The following is a 26,259-nucleotide window of genomic DNA, read 5'->3' as shown; positions in this document are numbered from 1 at the left end:
GAGCGTACACAAGCTAACTTGAAATGGATCCAAACCGTACAACAGCAATCATTCCCTTCCGAAATCCAGAACATCAGTTCTCGATCAAGTCGATTACCTTTAGTTCGTCAACTCCGTTTATTCATAGACAAAGGTGGACTCATTCGTTGTGGCAAGAGGGTTCATAATTCCCCAGTCTCTGAACTGGTGAAATTTCCTTACTTGCTACCAGCCAAACACCCGTTCACCAGAATCATTGTCTATGCAGTCCATGAGAAACATCTACATGCTGGAGTGACTTCGACATTGACAGCCATCAAACAGAGCTATTGGATTCCTGGTGCAAGACAGTTGATACGGAAACTTCTTAGACATTGTGTGATCTGCAGGAAGACTGAAGGAAAGCCATATCAAACACCGGACCCACCTCCCCTTGTCAAGTGTAGAGTTCAAGAGATGCAGCCGTTTGAAGTGACTGGTGTGGATTTCACTGGCGCCTTATATGTGAGAGACATAGGTAAAGAGAGTAAAGTGTATGTGTGCCTCTTTACTTGCGCAGTGACCAGAGCTGTACATCTTGAGATAGTAACTAACCTCACCACCGAGAACTTCCTACAAGCTTTCAGGAGATTTAGCAGTCGCAAATCTTTTCCCAGGGTTATATTATCTGACAATACGTCCACTTACTTAGCAGCCGCTGATGAACTCAACAAGCTGTACAGTTGCAAGATCTTACTAGATGCTTTAAGTCGGAAGGGAGTTACATGGAAATTCATCCCAAAGCGCTCCCCCTGGTACGGGGGATTTTGGGAGCGACTTATCGGGTTGACTAAGGCTTCCCTTAAGAAGGTACTTGGAAGATCGTATGTGAGTCTACTTGATCTACAAACAGTAATCGTAGAAATCGAAGCCATTCTCAATGACCATCCTTTAACATATGTCTCCCCTGACCTTAAAGACCCAGAACCACTCACTCCAGCACACTTGCTGTATGGTAGGAGGATCGTTTCTCTCCCACACCCAATAACCGAAGGAGATGAGATTAGTGACCCTGATTACGGCTCCGACACAGAGGTGAAAGGGAGAGCAAGAACCATAACAGTGTTATTGAACAACTTCTGGAGAAGATGGAGAACAGAGTACCTCACATCCCTTAGGGAATTTCATCGTACAACAGGAAATAACTCCCAGACAGTCAACAAGGGTGAAATTGTTTTAGTCCATGATGAAACACCCAGAGCCAGTTGGAAACTCGGCAGTAATCGAGGATGTCATTACTGGATATGATGGACTCATCAGAGCTGTTAACATTCGCACAAGCAGTGGTAGGACAAATAGACCTATAAGCAGACTTTGCCCACTCGAGATAACAAGTAAGACCGATGTTGAACCTGTTAACTCAGATGCTACCAACAGCCAGGACAAGTTAGATTCTGAGAGCAATCAGCAGAATACATCACAGCCACAGGACACCCGCCCCACAAGACAAGCAGCTATGAAGGCCCGTGCAAGAGTAGCCGAATGGACCAGTGTCTTGCGTGGGCCCCCGGAGGATGTCGATGATTAGTTGCAACATTATACATTAACATTACGTAGTTTATGATCACGTGTAATAGGCTAGGAATGTGACGTCAGTTTGTACTTAGAATTTTGTAGCACATGTAATCAATAGTAGTGACAGTGTTGTGTTGCGTATGTATCCGTGGCGATCGTGGCAAACAGTGAACGAGCCGAGCTATACTAATCAGCAGTCCCCCACAATTGCAACTATGTAATTGCAGTGGTGGATATGCATATGTAAAATATGCAGAGGTTCTGTGGTGAAAATTTGAGTGCCTCTGTTTTGGAAAAATATTGTTTGGGCTAAAGAAACATATCAGGAAGTTTGGCACAAAATGAACATTTGGAGGTCAGTTGCAACAACAAAATATTTAAGTAGTGTTGCTCCGATATTCTGTTAGACAATTGGAATCGGGCTGATATTGGCCACCAGCCAATTAATCAGTTTTCATTTCACCACTATCGTTACTTATGTATACTGCGCATGCATACAAGTAACATAAAATATTACTTTTCTATTTAACGCATGTATCATTTGATGGGAGAAAGATTGCCTATTTTAGATTGCTTTGTGGTGAAAAAGACACTTGTTTGTTGAATGCAACAAATGCCATTTAACTGTATTGTGAGGAGGAGCTACCCTGAAAACATTTAACACATCTATCTTGATACAGCACTTACGAAGAAGGATTCAAGAAATACGAGAAAGTGCAAGAGAAAAGGACTGTTGAAAGAAAGCCAACCAGACAGACCCAAGATCACACAAGAACATGGTGGGGTAATAATCCCTGTGTCCAAAGGATTATGTGTTGTGTTGCTAAGAAAGTTTCACTTGATTTTCAACCATTATCAATTATAGAAGACATTGGATTTCTTAGGTTGATGAATGAAGTAGAGCCTCAATACATGGTGCCAAGTAGAAAGCATATAACTGATGTTGTTCTATATAGCATGATGAATGGAGTTCTAGCAGAAGTTGAGAAAGAATTGAGTTCTGTGCAGTGGTATACGTAGATTTACTACTGTATTTGGAGTGCTGAAGTTAGTAATGACTCCTTACTCAGTTATATGCTGTGTTTATGCTAGGCACGGTTGAGAGGTGATCAAGTGAAACGGTGCTCACAACCAAGCTGGACCTTACTTAAATTACACAGCCATAACCATGCTATGCACGGATAATGGTTTTGTGTTATGTTTATATACAAGTGGTGTGGCAAGATAGCAGACAGTACACAGCATAATTTACACACAAATACTGACTGTATTTATTCCGTCTATGTTTTGGTGTTGGAACTACTATTCCAAAAATTTTACCTAAGCCCAAACAAAAACAGACCACAGGACTCAACAGTGAATAACTTTTGAATCATTTATAGATTTGAGGTCTGTTTTGTCTTGTTATAGGGTGTTTTTTGAAATAATGTTTCAATACTGACTAAAGATGGGGTTAGTATAGGTAGTATTGGAACACTATTTTTGCTATGGTATTAATCTACGAGTGCAATTGTTGCCAATGCATGGTGTTGCAATGTTACAATAATTGATTCATCCCTGACGGATGCTACACATAGGACTGAAAGGAAGGTTGCCTATACCTGCAGATATACTAATGGACATTCAATCCCTAAACTTCAGTCTATAACCACGACTGAATTAGGGATTTAATGTCCACTTAATAATTGTCGGATTATCATAAACACAATCACAACACAAGCCACATAGTATATACTCACTATTACCATCATGAAGTAGGTGACAGATCCCCCTTTCCATTTCCACAGCCTGGCTGCTGTGTAGAGTTTTGGCAGAGGTGTGTATTGGCCAGGGAAAAATCCCCTATCCTGCAAGGACCTGCATACTGCATCCTGTGTCACAAGCAGGAGGGATATCCAGAGCTGGGGAAAAAAATCCCAGCTCCTGGCCCAGGGAGGCAACGCCACTACCCTCCAGAGTGACACACATACACACACACACACACACCTTGCCTTCCTCAGTGTTCCTGTAAACCTAACACTGTACAGACTGATCATATATAAAGATTTAATTATATCCGCCAGCACATACAGCAATGAAAACTACATTACATTATACAACCATAATCTGAACTATATACGTACCTAGCTATATCATAACAACAAAAATAGTTTACACACATAATAACTTAGAGTAGGATGCTAGCTGTTCCCTTGGAATTTTAACATACTGAAGGTAAGCAATACTGTTCCATCTCCCCAAAGTTTTGATGATGGAGTCTTCTATTCCCTTCGCTGCTGCAGTTGTTGCAGCTCCAATTCTGAAGCTGTGACCACAGTACTTGCTTTGGTCAATTCCTGCTGCCTGTAGAGCTCCTCTCAATGCTTGCACCAGGTGCTGTCTGGTGAGTAAGCGGCCATCCTTAAAAATGAACAGTGGCCCAGGTTTGTTGCCCCTCACTACCAGATAGTTCAACAAAGAGACTACTGGACACAAGTCTGTTGACGTCTTTCCTAAATACAGCTTGACACCCCTTCTACAGGGGTCTGTTTTTGACTGTTTGATAGTTATCTGGACTACCTGAGGTTGGGCAGGGTTATCCACTGCAATATCATTGAAGCATAGATGGGCCTCTGAGTCAAAGGAGTTGTCTGCTGGGACTGTAAACTCACCAGCTCTTAAGAAGCCTAAGCAACATGATGCTGCCCAAAGCATAATTTTGTCTGGGTCTGAACTCTCTTGGTCCCAAACTGCTTTGATGTGCCTTAAAGTATTGGGTCCAACAAGTAGCCTCTCTCTGTTCTCACCACCCTTTTCAGCTTCACTTCTCTTGATGCCTCGTAGGGTGTATTGTAGGCAATTCAAGTGTGATGCAAAAGGGTCATTGAAGCCTTCTGCAATATGCAGGAACCTCACTGCAGATAAGTATGCTTTGATTGTACAATGCTTCAGACTACTATCAGCCAGGTGGGCTACAAAGTAGCAGAGGACAGACTCAGATGCTGGGAGGGGCTGCAACATAGCATCTCTACAAAATCTTAAGTACCTATTTTGTGCACTGCTGTATGAACGGCGGGTTGAATTAACTAGTCCCTTATTAAAGTACTTGACAGTAAGTCTCTCCAAGCTCGTGACATCCAATCCACTTGATGATTCACCAGCAACCGCCTCAAGAGAGACAAGACCCCCGTTGGCACCTGTTGAGCAGACGACAACTCAGATAAAAACATGTGATGATTATTGCGAGACAATGCACCCGCAAGCCTATTTCGTGAGCCCTTAATATGCTCTGAATTAAGCCTAATTTGGTACGCTGCTAGAAAAAAAGTGCAGACTTCTAAGCAAATGCATCGCATACTTGTTCTTACACCACCCTGACCTCAGTACTGCTACTACTGCAGCATTATCACATCGACATCGTATTGAGCTTCCCTGCCAATCCCTGCCCCACATTGCAATTGCTAAAACAATTGGAAGCAACTCTTTGACTGTAATGTGGTAATGATGCCATCTTTTGGGCCACTTCAGCTGAAACCACTCCCCTGAACATGTGTAGGCTCCGCAGCCCCATGACCCTGAAGCATCTGAAGTTATGGTCTCATACACTGGCCCCCTCACAACACCTGTCATCATGCTAACTCCATTCTATTTGGTTAGAAAGCATGCCCACCAATACAGATCTGACCTAAAGCCTCTGTTCAGCCGAATTCTATGGTGTAGCTTTTTGCAGTTGTTGATAGGTCAATCATTCTCCTCAAGAAGGTCCTTCCTGGCTGAACCACACAGCACGCATGTTGCAGTTGACCTATCAAGGACAGTAAAGCTTTCTTCTTGTAGGAACGCCTCCCTGCCCAGCTCCTGATCTCCTCCTGTAACCAGCGGGGCTTCTCAAGAGGGAGTCGCAGTGTTCTGTGTATAGTATCTATCTCAATTCCTAAGAACACAAGCAATGTTGATGAGCCTTCAGTCTTATGGTCTGCCACTGGGACTCCCAGATTCTGACAACAGGTCAGTGTTGTTTCCAGAGCTCTGTGGCATTCGAGGGATTTAGGGGGACCCAACAACAAGTAATCATCAAGGTAGTGCATAATATGTTGCACTCCATATGACTCAATAACCCATTGAAGGGCATCAGCTATGGCTGTGAAAATTATAGGTGCAGACCTCAAACCAAAAGGTAACACAGTGTCAATGTAGGTTTGTCCATTCCAAGACATGTCCAGCAACCACCTGTCAGCTGGGTGTACTGGTACTATCCTGTATGCACTCTGGATATCTAGTTTAGCCAGCATTGCTCCTGGACCTAATTCCAGGATTTGTCTTACTGCATCATCAACAGATACGTAACTCAGGGAACACAGCTCTTGACTAATACCATCATTGACACTGGCTTTGTCAGGGGAAGACAGGTCATCTATGACTCTCCACTTTCCTGGTTGGTGGTTTTTTGGAATCACTCCAAACTTATTTATTTGAACTCCTGAGATTTTGTCACTAAGTGGGCCAATTACTCTACTCATTGAAACCTCTTTCTCGAGGTAATCTTCCACCACTGAGAAGTGTTGCTGGGCTGATCGCATGTTCCTCTTTGCACTAACACACTGGGCCTTAGAGGGGTTAAATCTAATGTGAAAACCATTGGCAATTCCATTTAACACATAGTTATAAAATTCAATGTCTGGATGGAATTGTAGCTGCTTTGCCCACTCCGAGTACACCAAGGGAGTAGTAATTCTGTTAAACACTGAGGGAGCAGCTCTCTCTGACACCACACTATAACTCTCCAACTGTTTGAGCTGTTTCATGTAGGGATACCTCACCCCTACATGTGATCCTGTAGAGCATTGACAAGAGATGCACTAATCACTTACAAATTCTACATGCACAGAAACTACTTATATTTGCAAATACTGTATATAGTGCTATACATGTGAAGTCATGTTGTTATGGTAACAACTTGTACCATTTGATAGATAGCATGTAGTGCTCACAGCTTTTATGATAATTGTTAATGAAATTTGTACAATATTTCACAAATAGAATTAAATATAGTTTAAAAAATACCTTTAAACGTAGTTAATGGGGGGAACGAAACACCAGACCTCTGCCCTGGCAGGAGTTAGGTAGCATTAAAAAGAGAATAGGGCATCAATTAGAGTAAACACGCATGCGTAGTCAGTACCACGCGACCAGTGAACAGCTGCGTGAGAGTGTGAGTGTTACTTGAGAGTGTTTATAGGTTCATGGCGAAGCAAGACAACAGAACATCAAACAAATGTGGGTCGCAAAGCCAATCGGCCAAGAAGAAGACAGACTCCACCAAGAAGACTAGAGAACCGGCCAAGAAGAAGACAGACCCCACCAAGAAGACTAGTGAATCGGCCAAGAAGAAGACAGATTCCGTTATTACACGTGGTGCTACTTCTCGCTCCGATTCCCGCACGGAACGGACAGATCCCAGGCCGACATCCAGCGCTGGATCTTCGAGGAAGCGTGGAAATGCTAGCCAATCCTTAGCTGCAACTCGGAAGAGGAAGACCACGGACTCGTCCACCCAGCACGGTAGCAAACGTCAGAGGACTCGTCCACTAACCACAGCGGATATACCTGCGATAGTAAAAGCCGTCAGGGACGGACTCCCAGAGCCCACTGAGACCTCACAAGACAGCGACGACCTAGAAGATACCCAGGACACCGATGTAGCCATCTCCGATTCCAGCGATGAGTTTGGTACGTACAACTTAAGAGTTGTTTACAATTGTGTGTATATATATATTCCCGCGTTACAATAGTAGCTACCCACTCCAGGTACTATGGGCTCGGACGCCCCCCCACACACACACACACACTCTATTATGACTTGTAGCCCCCCCCAGGGATGGTGGGTAGTGCCTTGTTGATTACTCCTTATAATGCCCACCAATATACTCATTGGACTTGTATGTGTCCCAAACTCAAAATATTGGCTATGTACGTGGACTCCTTGATTACCAAACCAATTGCTATCACCACCTCCGTAGTTTAATGACATTGTACCCATACAGGGCTAATTGTCGTGCATCTTATGTGACCATTCCCCTACTATTCTTACCTCACTCATTCTTCGTAGACTTTGACGAAACCCTGACCGGCAGCCAACTGGAGCATGTCAGAGAACTCAACTCGCTTCGCCAAACCCCCGATCTCTCAGAGTCCGAAGACCAAGGTTATCACCAACTTCCTATCTTAATTAGTGATGGCTTACCACCAGTGCCAGCCCGATTAGTGAAAAGAATTAAGCAGGGGATATTTGTTGAGATGTCAGAACTGCTCCCAGACCACCTGGGATCCGCTGACGCTAACGTGGAAAAGGAGGATCGCCATACTAACAAGACAAAACTCAATGAAGTAAATAATATCATTGACTGGATCCAATGCTTTGGTATATACATTGCGGTACTCTCTCGTTCTACCCCAGAACGTGTGGCTGATTTAGTGGGCTACCAAAGTTTGATCATATCTGCCTCCCATTACCAACGTGCAGGTCGCTGGGTGGTCTATGATCGGAGATTCCGCCTGAAAGCATCGGCCGCGAACATAAAGATATGGTCAGCTATTGACATCACTATTTGGAATATGGTGTTTCCTAACTACCCCCTTGGAACTTACCAACCTAGCCAATCACAGCTGATGATTCCAGCCAACACGTATCGCCCTCCTAGACAACCAGTGCCCGAACCCAAGTTTCAAATCTGTCTAAAATGGAATGAAAACCCTGAGGGTTGCTCCCGTGCTTCATGCCGCTTTGACCACATTTGTTATCGGTGCGTGCACAACCCCCGCATCCTTGACAAGAACCACAAGGCTATTGAGTGCCCACACAGAGAAAAGAGGGCAGCCACTCAGCAGCAAAAGGGACCACCAGCTCTAATGAACCTTTAAGTTTGTCTTTTTTTTTAAAGCATAACAGACCTTGTCATGTTCAGTAGCGTAGCTATTAGTGTAATATTTTTTTCTCTTCCTTATATGACTTGCTTTCATGTGTGTACAAACTGTTATGCATCATAATTGCCATGTTTTGGGTACGCTATGTATGTTAGCAAGACTTTTGCCATGCATACATCGCACACAATATAGTGAGGCCACTGCAATATTCTCTGGTCTTCCTTTACAGCCTTGTCAAGGGAACATATCATTGGAATTCACCTGGACGACATCTGTTCCCCATACCAAGAATGGGTCCCTGCGTGGAATGCCCTCTTTGCCGACCTACCTGTTGATGTCAAAGTTCCACATGAAGCCACTGCCATCACAACCCCCTTGAATTCAAAGAACTGGGCTAGGCTTCTATCAAGCCACCCTAACCAGGAGCTAGTGCAATTCTTCATCACCGGAATTTCTGAGGGCTTTCGTATTGGCTTTAAGAGTCCGCCACAGCCCCTGAAATCAGCCAAGCGCAACCTAGAATGTGCTCTTCAGCACCCAGACACTGTCAGGCAATACCTTACTGATGAAATTGCCCATCATCGGGTTGCTGGCCCATTCAAGCGATCAACTATTCCTGATGCACACATCAGCAGATTCGGGGTCATCCCCAAAAACCACCAGCCCAAAAAATGGTGCCTGATAGTAGATCTGTCCCACCCAGCTGGCAAGAGTGTCAATGATGGAATCCCCAAAAACCTCTGCTCCCTCACATATATAACCATTGATTCTGCCATCCAGGGCATCATGCAACTAGGACAAGGCACTCTACTAGCAAAAATCGACATTAAGAGTGCATTCCGGTTACTACCTGTGCACCCCGCCGACCGTCACCTGCTAGCAATGCATTGGGACCATAACCTTTACATCGACACCTGCTTACCTTTTGGACTTCGAGCAGCCCCAAAACTGTTTAATATATTAGCTGATTTGCTCTCCTGGATACTCACTCGAAAGGGAATTGCACCAGTTCTTCATTACCTGGATGACTTCTTAACCTTAGGGCCTCCAGGGTCCCCCACCTGTGCACGTAACTTAGCCACTATTAAGGAGGTATGCTCTACCCTCGGTATCCCACTTGCCCTAGAAAAGGTGGAAGGGCCATCTCATACCCTCACATTTCTAGGCATTACCTTGGACACCCAAGAAATGATGGCACACCTGCCACCAGATAAACTACATAGGATTCGCAGCCTGCTAACATCCTGGCTAAAGAAAAAGAAAGCCACGAAGAGAGAGATACTATCCTTAGTGGGCCTGCTGCAGCATGCTACAAAAGTGGTGAAACCGGGACGCACATTTGTAGCCAGAATGTATAGTGAAGCAGCCCGTCTCCGCTGCCTATCCTTCTTTACTCGCCTTTCAGATGGTTTTCGTTCAGACCTCAGATGGTGGTACTTGTTTGTACACGCCTGGAATGGTGTCAGTTTCCTGGGATGCTCAATGACCCCTCAGCCTCCGGATATCTTCATTGAGACAGATGCATCCGGTTCCTGGGGCTGTGGAGCTCTGTTCAATAACCTTTGGTTCCAGTTGAAATGGTCTACCGAATGGAAGCCGATAGACATTATGGCGAAGGAACTGGTGCCCATTGTGATAAGCTGTGCTATTTGGGGCCCCCCTACTCCCCCAAAAAATATTAGAATTTAAGTGTGACAATCGTGGCCTAGTTGATGCTATCAACAAAGGATCATCGAAGGAACCAGTGGTCATGCACCTGTTAAGATCTTTGTGGTTCTTTTCAGCCTTTTTCGAAATATCTATTAGAGCTGCTCATATCCCCGGAGCTCTCAACACGGCTGCAGATAAGCTATCTAGAAATCAAGCCGCCCAATTTCTACATTCCCACCCTAATGCCTCTCACATCCCGACACAAGTTCCAACCCCGTTGCTACGGATTCTGTCACCTAGACGCCTTGACTGGACCTCCTCAGCCTTCATGCGCCATTTTAGACGCGTCATCAACTTGACTCAGCAGTACTCACCTTGTTCTAAGTAGCAGGACAGTAACTAGATCCACAGAATAACGTTCCAAGTTAAGACTACACCAACACTATGATGTTGCATTATATTGCTTCTCAGTATTTGTACGTGCATAACAATACTTCTCTAAGCATACTATTGTACAATGATTTATATTTCTCTTGTCAATATCAATAATGTACTTTGTACTGTACTTTCCTTGAAGGGCACTCAACTCACCCTATCAGACCTAATGGTGGTTATCCTAGATGCCTACCAGTTCCCAGTAATTTGGACCGAGGTCAGCTAATCACATCTGCTCGTCAATTCCTGGAGGGAGGGTTGGCCGCAACTACCAGGACTACTTATGCAGCAGGCATCCGACGGTACACCAGTTTCTGTAAAGCCACTAATCTCCGCACTTTACCTGCATCAGAGTCTACATTGATACTATTTGTGACCCACCTAGCTACTGGCAACATCTCACAGGCTACCATCAAAGTTTACCTCTCAGCTGTCCGGCACATTCACGTCCTGAAGGGGCTCCATAACTCATTCAGCCAGCAGCTTACACCGCGACTCCAGATTATTTTAAAAGGGATCAAGAAGCACCAAGCAATCTCTCACCCGTCCAGGGTACGCCTACCAATCACTATACATATCCTAAACAGGATTAGAGGCATTCTTCGACATAAGAACCCCTCTTACTCAGAAGCTTTGCTTTGGGCAGCATGCTGTCTTGCCTTTTTTGGTTTCCTCCGAGTGAGTGAGTTTACCATATCTAGCACAGCTGCTTATGACCCTACATGCCACCTATCCCTAAAGGACATTGCAGTTGACAACAGGGACAACCCCCACTTACTGCAGGTGGCCATTAAGCAGTCTAAGACTGACCCCTTTAGAAGAGGTGTAAACATTTACTTGGGCGCAACAGACTGTGCCATCTGCCCTGTCAAAGCAATTCTGGCATACTTAGCTATGAGAAGCGACCAGGCAGGGCCCCTCTTTATTACACAGAAAGGAAGAGGCCTTACCCGCCAAGTATTTAGCTCAGCACTGGACTCCTTATTATCAAAACTCAAGCTTGACTGCAAACAGTACAACACTCACAGCTTCCGGATTGGAGCTGCAACCTCTGCAACCCAAGCTAGGATACCAGACAGCCACATCAAGTTGTTGGGACGTTGGCAAAGTGGTGCCTACCAGCGCTATATCAAAACCCCTCCAACAGAGCTTGCCAAGCTATCGAAGAAATTGGTCAGTAGTCTATAAGAGAAGCAATTGCAGGAACAGTTGCTCTCTAGTTACAATATTGCACATACTATATGTTTAATGTATTGACTCTATCAGTTTAGTACATTTACAAACTTGTAGGATAATTGATTCAACAGAACACAGGTTAAGCATGTCTCATATATATTTATATATTCATATTACCTAGCCCCCTCCCCCTAAGTACTACAACAGACCACTTGGGTGAAAGGTTCCACCATCCTTCAGTGGTCCCCCTTTCTGTGGCTTGAGTATGGGGAATTCGGAGGAAAACGGAAATGACTCCTGACGCCGAATTCCCATCTTACCCAAGTACCTGTTGCCTTATAACCAAGAAAAGGGCCCATTCATGTTTGGCCGTAAAAAATAGAGTTGGAACTTTTATCCTACAAGGCAGCCGAGACCCCGTACATTTACCAAACTACCACCACAATCAATAGCTTGTGGAAGGTGAAGAATGCTTGGGATGGTGACAGTAGCCACTGCTGACTCCCCTGCTTCACATAATAGGTAAGTGTACAACATTAATCACACAATATGCTTGTCTTTTCTGGATCAACACTTCAGTGGTTCCTCCCCTCTTGTTTCATCTCAACTGAACACATGGGCCTCTTGTGATCCCCAGAACACTTTGAACATACATGGTCATACTGGCAATGCTGTGCCATGTACTTCCCATCGTTCCAGGCATAACATGCCCCCCTTCTGCTCCGCTTCCTACGCCATTCTCCTCCTTTCGCATGCTTCTCCTCATATCCTCCTCTCATTACACTTCCTGCTGGTGCTATCCCCAATTCTGTCATTGGCCTGGGGTTATAGAGAGCACACTCCTCAGCTGAGTGATCTGGGAGCAAACAGTTAGGGCAACACTGTCTTCTGGTATCGTAGGCTAAGAATGTGGTGGCATAGAGTGAGTCATTAAGCTTTGAGAAATCTGCTGTCTCTAGCGAAGTTAACTGTTGGCGAAATGTTGTATCATAGAGCCGCCAGCCACGCCCACCACATCTTCTAGTCTCAGTTATCATAAGTGCCTGGTAAGCCCACAACTGCTTGGCTTTGCCTGGATACTTGCTACAGAGGACTGCTGCATACAGACTGAAGCAATGAAGCCAGCTTAACACGTCTGGTATCTCTCTCCTTCCTGGTTGTTTCACATTAGCTGCCCCTTCACTCTCAGCTAGTGCTCATCTGCGCTCTGACTCCATATTATCACTCAACATTTCAGCCATGTCAATAGTATCCTCTAATTATTCGCTTGACCAACTTGGGTGGAACAACAGGCAGGGCCTCGCTGAGTATAAATGGGGTAGTTGCTGTAGGCATCACATTCTCATCCCCTCTGGGCACAACTAATCCATCCCCCACCATGCCAGGTATGTGAACACGGTGGCCCTGATCGAACGCTGGCAGCTAGAGATCCTTCACACTCTCCTTAGAGTGGCCTTGATCTGCACCCAATGGCCGCGTGCCTTCATCTCCTATGGAGGAGAAAAAACCCTGGTCTCATACCAACAACTTGTGTCACAATAAACACACAGAGTAGTACCCCTAGCAATAAATTATAATCACAGACTACTACCTCTCCCTCATAAACTATTACTGACTCATTCTATGCATAGCTGAATACCACTGATTCATGTCATAAACAAAAAACAACACCCCCTGCTGGACACACACATACCAGACGGGGTGACACATTCCAGGACCCAGGCCTCCTCAAAGGCACGAACACTTGGCTGGCATTCTGCTGAAGGAGAATAACACTCCAGGAAAGCCACACAGCTGGCCTCAAACACCGAGACAAGGTAGACCACGCTCCTCAACACCGAGTCTTATGCCACCTCCGAGTCCGTGGTAGTGCGTCTCGGCCTCTCTGCTTTACAACTCAGTGCTCGCTCCTCGAGCAGTGCAGCCCTCACTCGCTTTGCTGCAGAACTTTTTAACACTCATTCTAAATTCAACACAGAAATGGCTACAGTGCCAGCGACCCGTGTCTACAGTACCTATATTCGTTATACTCAGCTAAATATAAACGTCGCTTACGTTTAGTCTGGTCTTCCTGCTGTCCTTGATTCAGAGGTGGAGGTGGAACAGTAGATGGTTTCTCCATGAGCTCTTTTAAGCCCGGTACTTCGCTGAACAGCTCCGTGAGCGCCTCCTTCATTGCAACTTTGGTCGCTGTGGCCGAGCCTGACGCCAATGTAACTGGGTTTGGAGGGTCGTCGTTCTGCTGCCGCTGCTCATCCGTCATCATATCACTTCAACAGTAAGTTGTTTCGCTTCTGGATTTGACACCAACAGTAAACTGCGAACTGATGCTATGCTTGCGCCTGCGCAACAACTTAATTACTAGCTGTCGTATATTATCGTGTTGCCCTTGTATTTTTTTCGTGGTAATGATGAGCGGCGGGCGCCACATCCTGCACTGCTAATCCCACCCAGTCCTCGTTATTAACTAGGTTTAACTGCATTAAACCTTATTAGTTTATCTGCAGGTATAGGCAACCTTCACCACTTTTTAAGCTATTCTTCACTACTGTTTCTTTGATCCCTAATCCAATTTAAAATTCTGTCTATTGTTTGCTCACCTTTTTATACATAATACAAATGCATCCGCACATACCACATTAAAAGAAAGAATGGCCATTAAAGTAACTTTGTATCAGAACACGTGTTCCAACAATCAATTATTTAACAGAAGAGAGGTGGCCATTACTGTTGATTTCAATTCCATTTGAACAGTTTCTTCCATGATACAAGTTCCATGTCATGTGTGAGGTGAAGCTCAAACCTTTCTTCAGCTTAGCTGTGTCACTATATTGTCCCAGTGACTTCTGATGAATGGTTGTGGCCAACCCATAAAGCTGCTGCTGGCTTTTTACTTTCAAAAAATCACCACAGAAAAATTCGCGGCATGGACAGAATGTTCAATTGGAACTGAAATCAACAGTACGATTTGTTTTCAGCTATGCTCTGCCCATTACACAGTGTTATAAATGAAGAACAGTATGAGAAGTATCTCTGCAATCAATTCAGTTGCTATCGAAAATCAGTACGGGCAATAAGCATAATAGTTAACACAGTCACAGGGAAGCTGCATAGCGCTGACATGAATCAACACCTTAGCAAAAAGAACTGGAACACAAAGGAGTCCATGATGCAAGTATGTATGTGCAAAATTTTTAAAAAGAGATACAATGTACAGGAGTATATTGAATTTGTGATATTTTGGTTGCAATAATGTACTCATGTTGTCAATTAAGAATCCCTCAATGGATACTTATCTGAAGATTAAATGGCTAGAATGCAATGATGTTGCTTTGCCTTCAGAAATACAACATTTGTTAAAGGAAAGTTCCTTCTTGTTGCTGATACATTGTCAAGAACACACTGTGATGATCCACCTTGTGAAGACCTACACAGTGGAAGCAGCTGTTTATGTAGTAATACCAGTTTTAGATCTGAGAATGAAAGATCTTCAGGTTGCTTAAAAACGATATCACACACGAATTGGGCATGGCTTTTGAAAGAATCTGGCCTACTGCAAGATTAGACCATGTCTTATACAACAATTATTTAATGGGAGTGGCTCCGCGTATGCCTATATATATATATATACAGCAACAAACAATGATTCGTGCATACTACAATACTTGGGGACGTGCACATATACAGTAGCTACAGACATTAATTCTGGTAAGTGAATGTGGTTAACAAAACAAGCTGAGCTGAAGCAGGACTATGCTATGGCATGTTAATCGTCCAACTAATTAATTTGTTTCACACATGATCCAATTTGGGTCAGACCCAGATAATCTATCAAGTGGGTCTGACCAGGATGACCTGGACAAAATGTGACCTGGTTGACCCGGATGATCCGGGTGACCCAACCTAGTTTCAATACTGATTTGTATGGCATGGAAAATCCAATACAGTAATTGCCAACAACATGCTATTATTTTGGTAGTCAAAGCATAGATAGTTTACAACAGAGTAGAACTTTAAGATCATTATGTCTATTCGTAGTCTACATTATCCTTAATCAAATGTTGACCAAATGCAATGGTCAAACAATGACAGTGAAGAGTATTTTTAAGAATGCTAGCATTGATGTAAACTTAGCACTATTGGAATTAGAGCTGAAACAAATACTGCAAATACTCGAGTACTCATTTAAGGATTTTGGTACTTGTATAGTAAAATTGGTACTAGAGTACTCGTTAAGATCACATGACCCAGCTCACATGATGCATGTGTCATCAGGGAGTGGCACAATGAAAGCTATAGCATTTGATTGGCATAATTTCTTGTCAGGAACACTAGCGTCAGTACTGTAATACAATGTGTGTATCATTGTTGTTACTTGGAAAAGCTGTAAACTGCTTAACCCTTAAACGCGCAAAGGCCATTATAATGGCCCTATTATTTATTACACCGAAAACGCATGAAAGTTTATGCTTACTTTCGCGAAAATAATCGCGCGTCTTTACAAGGCTGTATCTCTAAATCCTCGATGTATCAACTTGAAACTTGGTACACAGATGGTGGATACCCTGGGGTTTACCCATCGTGACTATCAATTGTTTATCATTAATGCTTCTCTATTTATCCGAAGTAATATGCGCATAACTTGGAAATAACCGTCATGGTAGGTGGCTCCGTTGGCGATTCGCCTCAATACTTGGTGTCGAGAAAGAGTTGTACCCTTGATACAAGGTGGTGAAATTCCATTGACATAGCTGCAACTCTCAGGTATTTATGAATTTTAGAAAAAAACTTGTGGTATTCACACAATTGTGCGAAGTAACCGCACGTCTTTACACGACTGTATCTGTGAAAATCCTTTATGTATCAGCTTGTAACTTGGTACACAGACGGTGGATAACCTGGGGTTTATCCAATATTATTATTATGTTTTTGTCAATAATACTTCTCCATTTATCCACAGCAATACGCGCATCATTTGGAAATAATCATCATGGTAGGCAGCTCCTCTGTCCATTCGCCTCAACACTTGGTGTTTAGAAAGGGTGGTACCCTTGATACAAGGTGGTGAAATTCCAGTGACATAGCTACAACTCTCAGGTAGTTGTGAATTGAAAAAAAATTGTCGTATTCTCATAATTATTTTTACCCTGTAGGCATGTAACAAAGAACTCCAACACAATCACTGTGGCGTTTCAACGTGCTGCCAAGACGTATTCTGGTGACTGGTCAATCAAATACCAACAGCAATCCATTTTATCATGCACTGTTTATCAAACAAAGTATTATTATTAGCATTAGAATTTGAAAAACTTTTCAAACATAAAATGTACATGAAATATATACACTAAAGAGCTGGGATCTTTACTCAGTAAAGGGTTTGCCTCATTTAGAAACCACCGATCCAAGTGATTTCAGAGAAAAAAACCACAATCGTGGAAAAACCTGAATTGCAAACAGCTCTGTACATAACTAAACAGATAATACTGTCAACACATCTAAACTATATACATCGGCTGAACCTGTAAAAAGTCTAAGACACAGTAAATAGCATACACCCCTTATTTATTTATAGTTTTCCTTGGTGTGGTATATCTTAAAACAATTTTCAAGGCACAAATGAACCATTCCACAATTTACGCAGCCATACTTAGTACGTTTTCTATGTGTCTTCCGGTCAGAACACACTGCAAAGTCACCGTCAGTCCCAAGGTTCTCTATGAAATGGCATTCCTCAAGCCTCGCAGGCAATTGAGGTGGAAGAGCCTGTGATTGACGTCCTCCATGCTGGCGTGAGCTATGTTGACATAAAAGGTTAGTAGCCAGTTGCTCCCTAAAGCTTTTGATGGTCTATGATCATTCACAGTTGTGAAACAGCACTCTAGAGTATAAGCATTATCAATAGCCAAATCCCTACCCCTACCGGTACCTCTACCCCTACCAGTACCTTTCCTCCTACCTCGACTAGGCACAAGATCCATTGGAGACACAGTTCCCCTACCCCTTCCTCTACCTCTCCCTCTATTTCTACCAGACAAAGGATCAGATGGAGATGGTGAGTAGTCCCTGCCTGTATCACTAGGTGAAAATGGGGCATGTGGAGAAGAAGAACGAGAGCGCAGGGAAGAACTAACAGGAGAGCCATGGTAAGCCACAGGAGAACCACTACAGGGGTATTCAGTTTCCAGGCTACCCATCCCACCGTCACTCACTCCACTATGTAGCCCAGATGGTCCAGGATGGCTTGACTCATCATGACTTTCACAATATCTCACATCAGCTATTAGAAGAAGCAGGAATCAAGTTATAAAACATGTGAAAAGCATTATACCTTCATAATCATTGTTTGTTTCTTCCTCGATGTCTTCTTCGTCCTTGCTGAACTCTTCCTCACGATCATTTTCTTCCACATCGCCATAATCATCTATAATGGCAGGCGAAGTGATAGGACCGATTCATCTGTCCGCCATTTTACCGTCTTGTTCCCTGGTAAGCCTATCAAGGACAAAAGAGTCTTCTCCATGGACAAAAGAGTCCTCTTTGTCCGAGTTGTTCCAGTCATCGTCGGTGTCGCTATAGAAAAGTTGATCAACAGCAGTATTTTCATCCATATCTCGCTTATCTTTAATCACAGCACAAAGTTCTTGAGCTCGAATTAAAGCCCAGAAACGTGGCTTTCCGTTGCACTAAACCGTTTCATGATCACGTAATCCTAGCGCGCGCACCTCTGTGCCAAATATGGAGGGCCACTTAAATGGCCCTTGCGATTTCAGTGCAATATTTCGTAAATTCTCGTGCGCTTAAGGGATAAGGTCAGTATAAAATATGTCAAATGGGTATAACTGCAAGTAGCTAGTATTTGTGAGTACTCGATCATTAGTTCTAAAGAGTACTTGAAACTAAAAGCATGATCGCTTCAGTCCTAATTGGAATTCCACTATTGCTGAAATGACTGAATAACCTTCACAATTTCTGATGGAAAGGAGTTTGTGTTCCAGTCTCCCAGTGATGCCATCACGATTGACAACACCATACAGCCAGAGTTGTGGAAAAGATCAAATCCTGACAGACTTAATATGAAGTACAGTGCAACAAGAGTGCCAAACAGCTCTCCATCCACTTAAAACAAAATCATGTGACGAGATACCTTAATGGATTATAACCATTTAAAGAAAAGAAAACCTAATTAAGCCATTAATCATAATGGAAGATGATGAGGTAATTCTTAATGATAGTGGTAGTGTTGGTAGAGAAGTATCACAACCATTTTCAGAATGACGTTTAAGATTTGGGTGATTAATAAAGTCACCAACGGAATACAGGGATAACTGAAACTGTAATTTTTGGTACTAAACTTTATTGAAATGTGTAATTATACATGTATTTTGTATGCATTTTGTGTATGGTATTCACCAGTGATGAATTATGTTATGACAAAAAGTAATTATCATATAGTACGATAGTACTATATAGTTGGGGTTGGTAAGAAATCATATGGTTTCATGGATTTTCGCACCTTAAAAATGGCCTTGCAATACATTTTACCCAAAAGAACCACCTGGAATGCATTAGTACTGTTATAATGATGCTGTACCTAGGGTAAACGAAGCGAAAAGTCGAATGTTTCGACGTACAGTGAATTTTAAAAATTTTAAAATTTACCTACATTTCATCTGCCAGCCTGCCTGCTGTAAGACCCGGTAGCGCTAGGTGTACGGCTCCAGAAATTTTAGACAGTCAAGGTAATGACGGCGGATTCACGAATCTGTTGTTCCAATTATGTTCTGTCCACTGCAACATGCTGTTTACTTTCATCATTCATCCGCTTCTTTGTTCTTCTCGAACGATAATTAATAGTCGCGCCGCTTAATAGTTGCGGCGTGCCACAACCCAAACACGTGATTTTAACAAAATGTGAATACGTGTGTGTAAGATGAGGGTGAACGGGTGTAGTACCGTCTCTACCATTTGTTAACGCTGGGTAGTTGTTTTGTACAGTCTTAATTATCAGTTTAGTGAGATAGCTAGCTAATAATGTCTTTGAGGGGTGGATCCACTTCAAGATCCAAAGCGAGGGTTCCACTCTTATAATGGTGGACTCTCCAGCAATGTTTTACAGTAAAATCATCAACATTTAGGCCATTAGAAATGCAGCTGAAGCCTTAAGCAGTTGCTGTAATAGCCTTAAGACAAGACGATAATTATTTTAGAGGCGCTTATTGCATACGAAGGTAAAAGATAACTGCTTCAAGTGATATTTATACTATATGGAAACCAAAAGGAGTATAATATAGCTAGCTAGCTAGACAAAAAAAGTTAACAAACTAGTTATTTAAAAAATTTTAAATTTCAAAAGGAAGTAGGGGTTGATATAATATACATGTTACAAAAAGTAAGGAAACAAGCTCAAACATATTACAGCTGAAATGAGAAATGATCCAGCAGTAAAAAGTAAGGAAACAAGATTAGATGACTGCTTGCTAAAATGAGACACACTTTAATCCCTACTTTTGGCTAATTTGATGGTCTCATTTAAAGATGCTAGCCAAAAGTAGGGATAAAATGTGTCTCATTTTAGCAAGTAGTCATCTAATCTTGTTTCCTTACTTTTTACTGCTGGATCATTTCTCATTTCAGCTGTAATATTTTTGAGCTTGTTTCCTTACTTTTTGTAGCGTGTATATTATATCAACCCCTACTTCCTTTTGAAATTTTTAATTTTTTAAATAGCTAGTTAGAATGTTTAGATTTGTCTGTTATGCCTTTATCTCATGCAGTCATTATGTTATTTGAACACTACTGCAGACCTCAGTATTATCACATGACAAAGTGCACAGATGCCCTATCCTAAACACTAGTGAGGATACCCAGTACACAGCCCTGTGTATAGAGAATAAATGTGAAGCTTGACTAGAAAATCAATTACTTCAAAAATTACAGATGATTCCCATTTTATTCGTGTATGTCTACCATGAATCAACACTTTTGCACTAAAAGCAAAATAGAACATACAGGTAAGTTCATGATGCATACATTGTATCAATTCTGGTTTACCTTAAGATATGCGTTGGGCCTAAATTAAAAATATCAAACCCATATTGTCAGTCATTATTTAGTTACATGTTTGTATAAAGGCATCTACTTTGATCACTACTGCATGTAAGAGGTACCAAGCTATTTGTACTCACCATGCTATTTGGTTACACCCAATACTATGCAATTTAATCAGAGATGCAAACATCAGTAACCTCATACATTTGGCACTATTCTTTCCTTTGATGTGGTGTTATAAAGTCCACTATAGCAACAAGTGTAAGGAAAGTAGGAAATTTTCAAGCTAGTAGAGATCATATCAATTAATATTGTACTTAAACCAGAGGGATCATCATTACTTTAAGTGCAAGACCAGATTTTGGAAAATCAGTCTCAATGTCACATTTTACAACTGAAATGTTTATGATTAAAATAAGACAGTACAAACTTCTATACTCTGTTTCATAGTGATGAGATTAGTAGTCAGTACCCTGAATTACAAGAAATTCTGTGAAATATTTCAACAAGTACATAAGTGATTTAGTGGTGTAGCAATTTAGTTATTTAGTGGTGATTTAGTGATTTATTTGTATTCTAGGTGATCCTAACATTTTTATTCTAGTGATTCATACTGTGCACATAGCTTGTAAAATTCCTAACTATTCCTTTCACTTGTGAACTTGTGTGACTAGTTACTTTTTAAAATATCCTTAGTAATGAATTGAAGGAACCTTTCCGCTTTTGTCACTGTATTTTTACACATCAAAGAGATGAAGTTAACATCCTAAAACAACTTGTTGAGTCTTTGAGTGAAAAAATTCTAGCTTGGGATCCAACAACTCTATCAAGACCAACACAACTTCCAAAACTCTGAATTTAATAGAAACTAACCACTCCATCACAACTTCTGAAACTCCAATAAGTAATTGTAATCACCTTCATACTCCTTTCTCCGGTCTTGTTGAACCTCCCAAGGCAAAATCTGATAAACTGTTTAATGTGGTCATGTATGGAATCAAAGAATCCCAACCAAACAGTTCAAGAGCCACTAGACTAAAGCATGACATGGAAGCCATGCAAAATATACTTTCTAATATTGATCCTGCTTTCTCCAAGTCATCAAGTAGGATTTCCATCGACTGGGAAAATACAATACCTCCAACCCAAAACCCAGACCTATATTAATTAAATTTCTTCACACCTTTGATGCAACATTTGTCTTGTCTAAAAGATTCTCAGTACCAAAACAAATTCTAATCAAACTTGTCATGACCAGAGAAGAAAGAGCAATCGAAGCAGTCTATCTGAGAACAAGGTGGCAATTAGCTAAGAATGGCACTGACAAGAAGCTTATCAAGCTAAGAGGAAACAACATTTATGTCAACAAGAGTCTCTTTGGCACAATTGAAAGGTCTGACAGCACAGAATCATATGTAATGACTCCAGTTACCACCAATGATCATTTAGTTATAAACTTCGACGATAAGAGCAACTGTACTTGTTACTTAACTTCTTTCTCATGAATTCATCAGTCACAGCTACCCACCCTCAATCCAAACTCTCCTTAGCAACTGTACGTATATATGTAAATAAGTATGTAAATAAATAACATAGGGTAATGTACAAGGCTGTTGGTGCATGTTACCTTCGGTGTGTTTACACCATAAAGTTTAAATAAATAAATAAAATAAAATAGTGGCTCAAATTGCTACAGCATTAAATGTTCCATGAGGCCACGTAACTTCAAAGTAAACTTCAGGGTGCATATCTTATACACCCTGGTTGGCCATGGTACATTTAAGGTAGATTTACATGTGCCGTGCCCTTGATGTGAGAGAGCAGTAGCATCAGCTTCTTTTTACAAAAAAAGATTAAGCCTAAATTTTTTGTGGGAGTTTATTGTTGCTCATGTGATGAAAGCCATGCATCCAATTTTGCATCCTACAGCACTCAGACGGAAGTGATTTGTCACCCTTGTCATCTTATGAGTTGAGAAACATTGGTTTTTGGTGAGAACTAGTGCTGCAGCATATTTCAAGCAGTTTGTCACATTTTAAATATACACACCATGCCCACTTTTCAATTGACACAAGATAACTACTCTAAAGCAAATCTTACTCCTCTAGATATGTAATGGTATTTGTTGCATACCAACAAATTAAAGTTAACATAATAGTGAGACTGGATATGTGGTTGTCTAACTGGTTGCATCATACCATTTGTATTCATTACAGGCTCATGCCATGCAAATGCTAGGAACTAGAATACCACAGAGGTCACAAATGGCTTCTGGGATGGGGAATGTGTCAGCAACAAATGAATCTAATTACACACCATGCATGACTTAAATCCAATTATATCTTAGTTGTTCCAATGATTATAGAATTTTCTTCACAAATTAGTGTAGAATATAAAAGCCACAGTGATAGTGGGAAGGCTGCATTTGACTAAACAGCAATCTACCTTGAGCTGGCTTATCTCTCTATTAACCCACCCACCCCCCCCCCCCCCCTCCCCTAAGATTAGTAGGAATCGATGTGTATCTCTGTATAAGACTCTTTCACCCCCTTTAATCCATTACCTCTTTTCATTTCTCAAACATAATATTGGTAGCTGAGGATTGAGGGTGTTTTGCTGCCTTACATATTATAACTTCTGTGCTTACATATTACACTTCAGCCTTATATCCTATATGCACTCAGTTGTCGCTGTAATTCTTCCAGCTATGGTGTCTGCTGCTGCAATAAGTACTGTGCAATAAGTAATGTTTGTGCTACTGTTATGTAATGTGTGTGCTAGTGTTGGCTGCTGCAATAAGTAATGTGTGGGTAATGTATGTTTCCTGTTGCAATAAGTAATGCATGTTTGCTGCTGTGTGTATGCTACTACTATGTAATGTGTGTGCTACTGCTAGTAGTAATGTGTGTTTGCTGCTGTGATCAGTAATGTGCTTCCTGCTGCAATAAGTAATGTGTGTTTACTACTGCTAGTAGTAGTAGTGTGTATTCGCTGCTACGATAAGTACTTTGTGTTTGCTACTACTAGTAGTATTGTCTGTTCGCTGCCACTAGTATTGTCTGTTCGCTGCCAAGATAAGTAAGTGTTTGCTGCTGCATTAAGTAATGTGTGTGCTACTGCTAGTACTAATGTGTGTTCGCTGCTGTGATAAGTAATGTGCTTGCTGTGTGCTACTGCTAGTAGTAATGTGTGTTCGCTGCTGTGATAAGTAATGTGTTTGCTGTGTGCTAGTAGTAATGTGTGTTCGCTGCTGCGATAAGTAATGTGCTTGCTGTGTGCTACTGCTAGTAGTAATGTGTGTTTGCTGCTGTGATCAGTAATGTGCTTCCTGCTGCAATAAGTAATGTGTGTTTACTACTGCTAGTAGTAGTAGTGTGTATTCGCTGCTACGATAAGTACTTTGTGTTTGCTACTACTAGTAGTATTGTCTGTTCGCTGCCACTAGTATTGTCTGTTCGCTGCCAAGATAAGTAAGTGTTTGCTGCTGCATTAAGTAATGTGTGTTTGCTACTGCTAGTACTAATGTGTGTTTATTGCTACGATAAGTAATGTGTCTGCTGCTGCAATAAGTAATGTGTTTGCTGCTGCAATAAGTAATGTGTGTGCTACTGCTAGTAGTAATGTGTGTTCGCTGCTGTGATAAGTAATGTGCTTGCTGTGTGCTACTGCTAGTAGTAATGTGTGTTCGCTGCTGTGATAAGTAATGTGTTTGCTGTGTGCTAGTAGTAATGTGTGTTCGCTGCTGCGATAAGTAATGTGCTTGCTGTGTGCTAGTAGTAATGTGTGTTCGCTGCTGCGATAAGTAATGTGCTTGCTGTGTGCTACTGCCTGTAGTAATGTGTGTTTGCTGCTGTGATAAGTAATGTGTTTGCTGTGTGCTACTGCTAGTGGTAATGTGTGTTCACTGCTGTGATAAGTAATGTGTTTGCTGTGTGCTACTGCTAGTAGTAATGTGTGTTCACTGCTGTGATAAGTAATTTGTTTGCTGTGTTCTACTGCTAGTAGTAATGTGTGTTCGCTGCTGTGATAAGTAATGTGCTTGTTGCTGCAATAGGTAATGTGTGTTTGTGCTACTGCTAGTAGCAATGTGTGTTCGCTGCTAATGGGAACTGTGTGTGTGCTACTGCTATGTAATGTGTGTACTACTGTTAGTGGTAATGTGTGTGCTACTTGCCAGTGTTTGCCGCTGCAATAAGTAATGTGTGTTGTAACTACTGTTGTTGTGCTACAAGAGGCGCAGAAACTGCTAAGCTCATTGTTCTATATATGGAACAACGAATTATTACCTTACAAAAACTAATGTGTCATCTAATTGAATAACATCATTGGATTGAATAACATTTTGTTGCTCATGAGCCATAGCATTGCTTAGAAATTTATTTAACAGTAACATTATGTAAACAGTTTATGGTTTCAATTATGCGTGGTAAGCTTTCATAGTCTACTACAGCCCAATGACATCCTCAATTGCCCAACTTTCACCCAAATCAACGAAGCAGCAGAATCTTGTTATCATATTTATTTGATCAGTGTGGTGCCTCATACTATGTTGTTACGGTGGAGTAAGGTGGGAGGAAGGGAGGCGATAGGAGGCTCCACACACTGAAAATTCCGAGGGTGCTAGTACTCACTTAGTATGTTACGTAAACTTTGTAGATGTTCTTCAATGATTTAGAAAATGGTATGTTAGCAATGCTTTGAAGTTTGATTAAAATAGAAGTTTCTAAATCACGAAGTGACTCCACCACAAGTCTCTTAGTACTAAGAGACTCACAGCTAACTACGTTAATTAATTAGTTATCCACACCAAGAATTTATTGTTTACCGCTGAAATATTGTCAACAAAACAATAGCACAACCAAACCAGCATGTTCTTCACCACCCTATTCTAGTGCAGAGGGTTAACTGGAATGCCGCCAAGGCAAGTATTGGTGTCTTACTTTCCTAGAAAATGGGCTGCGTTACCGCACGACACAACAAGCCAGAGCCATTATACAGTAATTCTGCTAGCTGTCTTTCTCCACTTTCACTCTGTTTACATGCAATAAAAGTGCCATTTTAGTGACTAAGCCTTGAAAGTAAGTTAGCTTTCCTATGCAGCCTTGTGTGTGACACCATCACTAGTAATAGCATGAGGCATAGCTACGAAGTCCTTTTCACTGCTGACAGATCATTTTATAAAACAGGAGGATACTCCAAACTAGCACCTTTGAAGTATAACCATCCTCGGAGTCAGTCTTAGAATGACACAATAAAAACCTCAGCTCTGTCTCGGTTTTCATTGTGTCATTCTAACACCTCCGTCTCAGACATTTATACTTTTAAAATGCTAGTTTGGAGTGTCTTACTATAACTTGCAATATTTGTAAAATTACTTAATTGAACTTGTCCATGATATCTATAGGACTTGCCCATTCATGTTAACATACATAGTCATAACATTAATTACTTGCTGCTGACCCATATCGAATTTTACAAGGTAGTAGTGGGGTGTAATACATGACCGGATTTGTG

General features: G+C 41.8%; 2 protein-coding genes and 1 long non-coding RNA gene across 3 annotated transcripts in view; 2 read left to right on the top strand and 1 right to left on the bottom strand.

Annotated features, from left to right (window-relative positions):
• The window catches only part of LOC136256627 (basement membrane-specific heparan sulfate proteoglycan core protein-like), a 123,999-nt gene that overhangs the window by 72,194 nt on the left and 25,546 nt on the right, over positions 1-26,259 (top strand). The gene's annotated exons all lie outside the window — the stretch shown is intronic.
• LOC136256613 (uncharacterized) lies at positions 16,233-17,106 on the top strand. The gene is made up of 3 exons (XR_010701564.1): positions 16,233-16,461; positions 16,658-16,794; positions 16,851-17,106. It is a non-coding gene; the product is annotated as an uncharacterized lncRNA (long non-coding RNA).
• Positions 17,412-18,459, bottom strand: LOC136256414 (uncharacterized). The gene is made up of 3 exons (XM_066049368.1): positions 18,170-18,459; positions 18,026-18,118; positions 17,412-17,974 (listed from the first exon to the last, which is right to left on the bottom strand). Exons 1-3 carry the CDS (start codon positions 18,303-18,305, stop codon positions 17,412-17,414), a joined length of 792 nt encoding a protein of 263 aa, XP_065905440.1. The 5' UTR covers positions 18,306-18,459.

The sequence above is a fragment of the Dysidea avara genome, chromosome 5 (genome assembly GCF_963678975.1).
Source record: "Dysidea avara chromosome 5, odDysAvar1.4, whole genome shotgun sequence".
Lineage (NCBI taxonomy): Eukaryota > Metazoa > Porifera > Demospongiae > Dictyoceratida > Dysideidae > Dysidea > Dysidea avara.
The sequence above is the reverse complement of the archived record's forward strand: the minus strand, read 5'-3'. Positions and strand labels throughout refer to the sequence as shown.

What these genes read in the sequence shown, in the direction of transcription:
- LOC136256414 (XM_066049368.1), bottom strand. Translation starts at nt 18,305, where the DNA reads ATGGATGAAAATACTGCTGTTGATCAACTTTTCTATAGCGACACCGAC. An exon ending in GCTTACCAGGGAACAAGACG is followed by an intron (nt 18,119 to 18,169) that starts GTAAAATGGCGG and finishes CTGCCATTATAG; the next exon opens with ATGATTATGGCGATGTGGAA. An exon ending in AACAAACAATGATTATGAAG is followed by an intron (nt 17,975 to 18,025) that starts GTATAATGCTTT and finishes TTCTTCTAATAG; the next exon opens with CTGATGTGAGATATTGTGAA.